Raw genomic sequence first — 9,511 nt, 5'->3', positions numbered from 1 at the left:
TTGTAGCCACAAGAAGAATACGTATTTCATTGAATAAAGTGGCAGCTGTATGTATTTATACACAGCCTAGAATAATTATATTTTAATTTTCAGTCCCTGGAATTTTGAAGTACTCTAAGAAAGAGAAAAGAAAGTGGTCCCAACTCTACTTCGAGTCAGTCTATCTGTTACTACTTGTATTTCCAATCACTGTATAGACTTTTATTTGGTTTGCCATCCATGTCGTGGGGCTGGGAATTCATCACTATCTAACTTACGCGCTGACGTGTCAGTAGTACGTTCTCCAATCTCCTTCATTACTCCACCACGGCTTCTTGTCTTTTCTCACCGCCGCTTTCGACCACCTTCATCTCGGTGGTCGTGGCGGTTGTTGTGTTTTCCTCAGCTTGGTCACGGTACCTCTTGTATATATCACCTTTGTAGAATGGAATAGTCCTAGCAACCAAGATGAGTGAAATTATGGCACCGAAAACGGTGGCTGCAGTGATAATGATGAAAGACAACTTGAAACAACTGCCCCCTGTACAAGTCAATTCCTGGCCACTAATTCTTGGTTTCCCCGCCGCTGCAAGTTGCCTCAGACCCTCCTTGTCATACAGGTGCCCGGTCACCCTCACGTTCAGAATGTAGAGCCCAATTGGGCTCGCTGCACCGCCAAAGTTGTACAACGTTGAATAGTACTTGAGCCCGAAGAGCTCGGAAATTATGGCGAACAGCAGAGGCCATTGCGCGCCAAAGCAGAACCCGATGATCACTGATGAAATGTAGAGTCCGTTCGGCACGTCGAAGGCTATCAGAAGGTGACCCACGCAGGATAAGAGCAGGGTCAGCGTGAGCATCAGTGGTCGAGGGAACTTGTACTGTTGCAGAAAATGTTCCGAGACAAACCCAGAAAAAACCCGACCCATATAATTCCAAATGCTAACCAATGACACAAACGTGCTTATGCTAGCCTTGGAGTACCCTAGCGAGCTCCCAATCTGACCAAGATTATCAATTGCGGTCAAAGTTCCCCCAACACCGCACGTGCCGGATACGAATAGAAGTATCATGTCCAGGCTGAATAGTGCTTGAAGTATAGTATAGTCCTCACCTCTAGCCGGTGGACTAAAGACTTTTTGCCACCATCTGGTCTCTTCGGCCTTTGAAATCGGACCCAAAACCGGGTTAGAGTCACCGTTTGCCGACTTCGGTAGCTCTCTTTCAGCTGATATCTTCACCGGGGATGGGTCAATGAATGCTAGCTTCCGAGTCTCCCTGATTTTACGTTGTTCAACAAAAACAACAGCAAGTGGGAGGAAGAGCAGGAGAAGCACAACCCCGGCACTTGCGCCATACTCACCTTGCGAGAAGGGGAATTTTTTCTGCACTATGATCATGAGCAAGAGGAAGCCAGCGAGAGCCAGCGAGATGTACAAGAACTTGTAGAAGACACTGAGCTCGTTGGGTTGTCGAACGGGTTTCATGTAGCGAATGGTACGAAGGAAAGCGAAGGAGATAGCAGCTGGGAGCCAGGCTATGAGCAAAATCAAGGACCTGGAGTCGTCGAAGTAGAAGGCGTAGTAGAGCTGCGTGATTATGGCTCCACTCAGACCCACGTAGCCTTTGAGGATGCCCAACACAACACCACGGCTCTCGGGGAAGTTCTTGACGCAGGTCACGAGTGAACCGGTGTTGGCAAAGGACTGAGAGTTGGCACCGATGCAGATGTAGAGGCACATCTGCCACACTTGCGGTCTGGGTATTCTTTTTGTGACCGCCAGCCATATCATGAAGTAGCCGAAGAAGTTGAGTATGGAACCCATGGCCAGGACCACCCACGGGGGAGTAATCTCGTTTATGAGGCCGGAGAGCACGCCGACATTGCCCCCCAGGTCTTTGAAGAAACTGAGGAGGTTGAGGGTCGTTTGGTCGTAGGCCAGGGCGGATTTGATGTCGCCGGAGTATAGACTGAACATGTAGGTGGCGCCGGCGGCGGCCATGATAAGGAAGGAGGCGAAGACCACGAACCACCGTCCGGTGATGACTTGGACGAGGAGGCCATTGGTGTTAACCATATCTCCCACTGCAACTGCCATGTTTGTCAGTCACTGAGTTTGCGATGTTGCAGGGTTTTATTTAACTTTGAAGATCTGTGAGGCACTGCATACATATATATATATATATATATATATATATATATATATATATATATATATATATATATATATATATATATATATATATACATAAATATTTAAATTAACAAGATAATTCCTAGATATTATATTATTTTACTATTATGGTAAAATTATCAAATATAATATATAAGAAATAAGATTATCAAAATAATAGCCTTTGACCTTAGAGTGAGGGTTTCCACAAGGCTGTGTTAATGAGAAAGAGAAGATATATAGAAGGGAGAGGATACATGACAAGACCTGTCACATCCAAGAATGGCACATGTAATTGGAGAAATGTTCACTCTCCCAGGTTGTATTGGTTTAAGTTTTAACTTATTGGGAAACACTATTTATTTATTTAAAAGTCATAAAACACAATTTACCTAGTTTTATTTTTTTTTAAACTTATTATTTAAATAATATCCAAGAGAACGCAAATGACTTCCAAAGATCTTCTTCACAGAAACAGCTCATGGACACGTGCTGCTAGCTAGTATCAATGTATATACAGATTTTGTGAAATTTAATTAACGTATTTTTGAAAATAATAAAATCTGAAACAGAAAAAGGTATACTTTTATAAGATAACGCATATCGTTGTCCTAAGATAACTATTAGCAAAATAGTATGAATTAAAAATTATTTTATTTTATTTTATTTATTATTAATAAGCTTTCTCTCTTTCAATATATTTTTTATAATTTCTTTTTTAATTTTTTCTCGTTACAGCAAAACATGTGCAGAACAGCGGTCTTAATAGGTACTCCCTGAAACACATGTAAGTCAACGGACGACCAAATTTGTAGGGCTACCTAATGACCCTTTGAATTTGGACTCCTGCAAGTGTATGGGAATGGTGGGGTCACTCTCACACGGTTTCTAAATTTTTAAAATAATTCTATTTTGGTCCTTTATTTCTTCAATTTTACTAATTTCAATTTTTAGCTTTTTCTTCGAACTTTTACTTTTCTACGTATTTGTCCTTACATTGAAGTGTTTAAAAGATATTTGAAGTGAGAAACCAACCAATTGAAACTTTCTTCAAAATAGGATTAGAAAAAAACAATTTTAACTTTGAACGACAAAAACAAACTTAACTCAATTAAATTAATTCCAAACTTATCAAAGCCAACACTGCTGCTAATAAATTATTTAATTTGAATCCAGACATTAAATATATGTTAGAATCCAGAAATTGAAAACTAATAAACATACTAAATTTTTCAAATTTTCTGAAATTTCTCTTTGCTACCATGATTTACTAAATTTGTGGTATCACTCCGCTTAAATATTACATACGTAAGTGACCATACTGAAACTAAGAAATACCAGCAACTATGTATCTAACGCAATGCCTAATTAGTGAAACACATAATCAAATCCACACTAATTGTTATTAAGAACTAAACAAAACGACCTTCAAAACCTACCACGAACATGTACAAACACTTTATTACGAGTATACTTTGTAGAGCTATACTTGTGAAAAAGACGAATTCACATTTTTTTTATAACATATTAATGATAAAAACGACACCTAAATTAGTCAATGATATTTAAGATTGAAATTATGTTTGGATGTTTTAATCTTCTTCTGTTTTCACTTTCTTTAAAACACAGCATAATTTTGAGTGCCACGCAGGTCTAAGTTTTTTTTTTCTTTATAAATTTTATAATGAATAAATAATTTTAAGCATATAAAATTTACGGTTGAAATTTGCCTACGATGACTGCTTTTGTAGATGTACGTTTAGTTTTAAATACATTATTTATAATTACTCTTAATGATAAAAAAAATTAAACTCAGAAGTAACTATATATATTAAAAATTATGAGATGTTAAAAGATTCTGAAAACACTTCTGTTGCCAATTACAGATACTTTTTTAAGAAAATGACAGCTAAAATGTTTATATTTAACATAACTGCTATAATTTACATATATATACACAGGGATTATAATTAAACATTGTAATGAAAATATTTTAAATATATAAATTATGTTTTGAATTTATAATAGGTTATTTATTTTATGATATAAGACCATATTTTTAGCTATTTAATTTTTAAAAAGGTATATTAAACTTAATTTAAAATGTGGTATTAGTAGATTGGAAATGTTTAAAAAACAATAAAGTGTGTAAAAAAAAGATACGAGAGAAGATAAGAAATGATAACGGTTCGGCTTGATATAAATAATGTTTATTGTTACTCGACTCTCATAAAAAAATTATTTATTATTTATTAGATATTTATTTAAAAAATATTTACGGTATTTTAAAACTTATAAATATTTTTAAAAAAATGTATTTTATAAGTTATTTAAAAATAATAATAAAATTACAAAAAAAATATAAAATATAAATTAAATTAATATTTTTGCTAACGTTTAATATAAAATAAAGAAGTCTAATTATTCTGTTATATTTTATTAATTTATTACTTAAAACTAAAAAGTTCACTACAAAAATATAAAAGAAAAAGACTATTTTGAACTCACATATCAAGTTGATCAGTTCACTTATAGGCCGTAACATACAACCAAAAATGGGTCAAATGGGCCCTTTATGTCATCTAATAAACCATTAAGAGGTTTCATACCACCAGTTTACATGGTTTCATACTTAAATTTTGGCTCATTATTATATTGATTATTTAACTTAAAAGCTTTATCGAAATTTTAGAGTTTATTTAAAAATTTAAACCATTAATATTTCATATTGATGATCTCTAGTTTGAGAGCTTAGCTAACAATCATATACGTCAAAGTAAACAAATAATTTTCAAAAGCTTAAATTATCATGATTACGAAATACAACAAATCATTAAATTGATCTTTTGCTAATTTGTTTCTAGATAATTTGTCTGTTTTATCCGGCCGTGAACATCTATTTCTGTCTCCAACATGGCTTTGACAATTTGGCAGATATCCAAAAATGCAGATCATTTCTCAGTTTTTGTTTTGTTTGGTGTGGACACCAATCTGAAATGCTCACAACTTGCTGATTTCACATCTTAGACTAATTGTGAATTAAAATAACGGATTAGCGTTTTTCACAGAAATATAGTTATGATTTTGCAAAATTTTAACATTTTTCTAAGTTCAAAATAAAAGAAAAAAAATCTTTCCTTTGGCATTTATGCATTCAAGTATTATATTGATCAATCATCGTGTATATGAATATTGTTTGTTTTGAAACATAAAACTCAAACAGATTTTGTCTTTAAAAAAAGTATAAGAAGAAAAAAAAGTGTTTAATTAATTGTCTTAAAACTCCTAAAAGATTATTGGATGTGAAAGAAAATGTTTAAACCAGGTTATTGATTGTAGGTTGGTAACTCTGGTCAAGTTCGGCTTACAATTATGCTATTAATTGACTGACCCAATCTGTGATATGATTAAGGAGCTTGGAACAGGGTACTTGCATTACATGTGATCATAATTAAATCAGTAAACTAGCAATTAACTCAATAACACGGCAACCATGTTTGTTTTATTCTATTTGTCTGGTTCATGAATACATGCAAAAAAAAGGGGACACGTCTTTTGTGTGACAAAGAAAATGTAACATATTACACATTTTTCTAGCATGACCAAAGTATTTGTTATTTAGTTTTCATCGTCAACACCATCAGCCTTTATCATTAGTCGCTGTTCTGATCAAGACGATGATTTGGCACCACATGTTTCTCATCTTTCTCTGCACCGTTTGCGTTCTTCACGCTCGCCATTTCAGTTTCTGACACCGTGGCTGCATCCCTGAATCTCTTGTATATGTCACCTTTGTAAAACTTTCTTGTCCTAGCCACCAAAATCAGTGAAACAATGGCACCGAAGAAAGTTGCAGCTGTGATAATGATGAAGGATAACTTGAAGCAATGAAGCCCTATACAATTCAATTCTTGCCCTTTCTTTCTTTCAAGCCCCAACGCTGCCAGTTGCTTCTTTGCTTCTTTGTCGTACAAATGCCCAGTCATCACCACATTAAGAACATATAGACCCAGTGGACTCGCTGCACTTCCAAAATTGTACAAAGTTGCATAATATTTTAGTCCAAAAAGCTCTGATATAATGGCAAAAAGTAACGGCCACTGAGCTCCAAAACAAAACCCTATGATTACCGAAGCCGCATAAAGGCCATTTGGCACATCAAATGCTATCAGAAGGTGGCCAACACATGACAGCAGCATAGTTAAAGTAAGCATGAGAGGACGAGGGAACTTGTACTTGTGTAGAAAATGTTCAGAAACAAATCCTGAGAAAACACGTCCTAGGTAATTCCAAATGCTTACCAGGGACACGAAAGTGCTTATGCTTTTCTTCGGGTATCGAAGCGATTTTCCTATCTGACCCAGATTATCTATTGCAGTCAACGTGCCCCCAATACCACAGATGCTACATATGAACAGGAGGAACATGTCGATGCTGAATAGTGCTTGAAGTATCGTATAGTCCTCACCTCTTGGTGGTGGACTAAACACATTTTCCCACCACTTGGTGTCGTTGGAAACTGCTGACACTGAATTACTACCGTCAGTAGCCTCATTCGGTTTAATCCTTTCACTCTCGGTTACTACTTTCACCGGGGAAGGATCAACCAAAGCAAGCCTTTTACCCTGCCAGATCTTATATTCTTCCATGGAAACAACAGCAAGCGGGAGAAAGAGCAAGAAGATCACAATAGCGGCGCTCACACCATACTCACTCTGAGTAAAGTCAACCCTTTTCTGTATAATAATCATGACCAAAAGAAACCCGGCAAGGCCAAGAGAGATATACAGAAAGTTGTAGAAAACCTTGAGCTCATTGGGCTGCCTAACTGGCTTCATGTAGCGAATGGTTCGAAGGGAAGCAAAGGAAATAGCAGCTGGAAGCCAACCTATGAGCAAAATCAAAGCCCTTGTGTCGTCATAGTAAATAGCAGAGTACAATTGTGTGATGATTGCTCCACTGAGACCCACATAGCCTTTGAGAATGCCTAACACAACACCACGACTTTCAGGGAAGTTCTTGACACAGGTGACGAGGGAACCGGTGTTGGCGAAGGACTGAGAGTTAGCACCTATGCAGATGTAGAGACACATCTGCCACACTTGGGGTCTGGCTATTTTCTGGGTGACTGAGAGCCAAATCATGAAGTAACCGAAAAAGTTTAGCAGAGCACCGATGGCTAGCACCACCCAAGGTGGAGTGAGCTCGTTGATAAGACCAGAGAGGACTCCAACGTTAGTGCCCATGTCCTTGAAGAAACTTAGGAGATTGAGAGTGGTTTGGTCGTAGCCAAGGGTGGTTTTGATGTCTCCGGAGTAGAGACCGAACATGTAGGTGGCTCCGGCAGCAGCCATGATTAGAAAGGAGGCAAAGACGACGAACCATCGACCGGTGATGACCTGGACGGTGAGACTCTTCATGTCTCCCCATCCATTCACACCCATGGAAGCTGCACCTATCGCCATGTTGTTAGATACCAAGCAAGCACTTCCTGCTTAGAATCTATTACTCTTTCATTTTTGTTTTTAATTTGTCCACCTCTTATAGAAAATGTTTTATGAATAGCACCAAAATCTGTATATACAATAGATGGATAACATAAATGGAAAAATGAAAAAAAAAAAAAAAAGAGGAAATGAGATATAATTATTTTATTTTATAAATATATAAAATTATTTTTTTATAATTCTTTTATTTCTGTAACATATGTCAAATCAATATGGCTACAGTTGGCTTTAAATGTATAATCTGTTTGTGATTTTGTAAGCTGTCATTCTGATTTGTAGCCACAGTCATGGGGATCTTATCAATCATTTGATATCATAGATATGATACCATTGTCACCAAATTTCCACCATTTCCCACTTTTTTCTATAATCTGTACACTTCTTGGTCTCTTAATTATGTTTTTATCTTTCTTTCTTCCTCTTCCATTCTTCACTGTATTTAACAATAAAAAAACATTTGACATTTTCGTGGTTAAAATTTCAAGTCGTAATACTGTCGCTTTATATTCGTCACTGAAAATTGAAATTGTGGTATAATATTTAAAAGGAAAATGATTGATAGCGAAAACGAATATTTTACTATATTTATTTGAGTATATTTTAAAAAAAAAATCATTTTTTTGATTTGAATTTCAAAAAAGAAGAAATAATTGCATTTTAAAATGAAAATAAAATACCATAACTTTTAATTTTTAGATGTAGAAATTCGATCAGGGATTTTTATTTACTTACATAAACTATTTATCATTTGCCGTAATACATAGTTTATTTAGTGAATTTAAAATTAAAACATTTTAATAGAATTCAAACATTAAACTAATTGTAATCCATTATAATGTAAACTCTAGTCATATTTGGAAATCAAGTGTATAGATTGAAAATTTTGCTATTACAAGACTACGAGGGCAAGGATAGAAATTGGATAACTAAGTTTTCAATACAAACGAGTCTAACTTGATTATATGACATAGTATATTTTTAATGCCTAAATAACCTTTATGATAACTTTTCATAATTTTATTTTTAATAACCTTTAAACAAAACATAAATTCAATTAATAATAATAATAATAATAATAATAATAATAATAATAATAATAATAATAATAATAATAGAAATAAAACATAGTTTTGCGGTGTGAAATCTTTTTAAATAACTTCAAATGCATTTTGTAAAATAAACCATCCACTGTCCAAAAGAAAGTTTAAAATGCTAATATCTAAATATTACGTAAACCACTAGAAAACATACTATATGTATTTGTTTATTATTTTGGTTATGGTTGAAATTATATGTTTTTATTATTATGTGTGTTTTTGTGTTTAGGTTATGATTTTTATTATAGTTTGTTTTTTTTATTTCCATTCAGTTAAATTGAAAGTCATCTACGTAAGATATTTTATCGTCAAAATTAGTATTCATTATGCAAAAACAGCATATAATGTCACACGTTTAACGTCCAACCACTCAATAACCAACTTTAAAAATGACCGATGACATTTTTGTAAATAAATACAATTATTAGACGTTGATTATAATTGTAATTCAACGTCAATTTGTTATATTTGATAAATTTTGCCAAAAATGTTTGGGGCGAAAGTGAAAATGTATTTATGTATGACAGTCAAATTCCTTAATGTTAGTAAATTCAATAAAAACTTGAGCACGAGATTGAAAATTCATTCATTTTATCTTAGCGCGCGATACCCTCTTTTTTACTCAAACTTTTTTGGAACGAAGTTTAACGACCATCACATATGTAATTTTTTTTTCATTTGTTACAAATGCATGTTAATTAATTACTTTAGGTATGATTTTCATTTGTTTTGACAAATTATTTTCGTGTTTTTC

General features: G+C 34.3%; 2 protein-coding genes across 2 annotated transcripts; both read right to left on the bottom strand.

Annotated features, from left to right (window-relative positions):
- Positions 1 to 2,135, bottom strand: LOC124843188 (protein NUCLEAR FUSION DEFECTIVE 4-like). Its single transcript, XM_047319851.2, has one exon. The coding sequence runs from the start codon at positions 2,076 to 2,078 to the stop codon at positions 297 to 299; it is 1,782 nt and encodes a 593-aa protein (XP_047175807.1). The 5' UTR covers positions 2,079 to 2,135; the 3' UTR covers positions 1 to 296.
- Positions 2,136 to 5,624: 3,489 nt separating this feature from the next.
- On the bottom strand, positions 5,625 to 7,837 carry LOC124843190 (protein NUCLEAR FUSION DEFECTIVE 4-like). The gene has a single exon (XM_047319852.2). It carries the CDS (start codon positions 7,616 to 7,618, stop codon positions 5,807 to 5,809), a length of 1,812 nt encoding a protein of 603 aa, XP_047175808.1. The 5' UTR covers positions 7,619 to 7,837; the 3' UTR covers positions 5,625 to 5,806.
- Positions 7,838 to 9,511: the final 1,674 nt, after the last annotated feature.

This window comes from Vigna umbellata, chromosome 8, assembly GCF_029865625.1.
Source record: "Vigna umbellata cultivar VRB3 chromosome 8, Vumbellata_1.0, whole genome shotgun sequence".
Classification (NCBI taxonomy): domain Eukaryota; kingdom Viridiplantae; phylum Streptophyta; class Magnoliopsida; order Fabales; family Fabaceae; genus Vigna; species Vigna umbellata.
Note: the sequence above shows the minus strand (reverse complement) of the source record. Positions and strands in the feature narration are given on the sequence as shown.

Excerpts from the sequence above, each read along its gene's own strand:
- LOC124843188 (XM_047319851.2), bottom strand. The coding sequence starts at position 2,078 with ATGGCAGTTGCAGTGGGAGATATGGTTAACACCAATGGCCTCCTCGTC.
- LOC124843190 (XM_047319852.2), bottom strand. The coding sequence starts at position 7,618 with ATGGCGATAGGTGCAGCTTCCATGGGTGTGAATGGATGGGGAGACATG.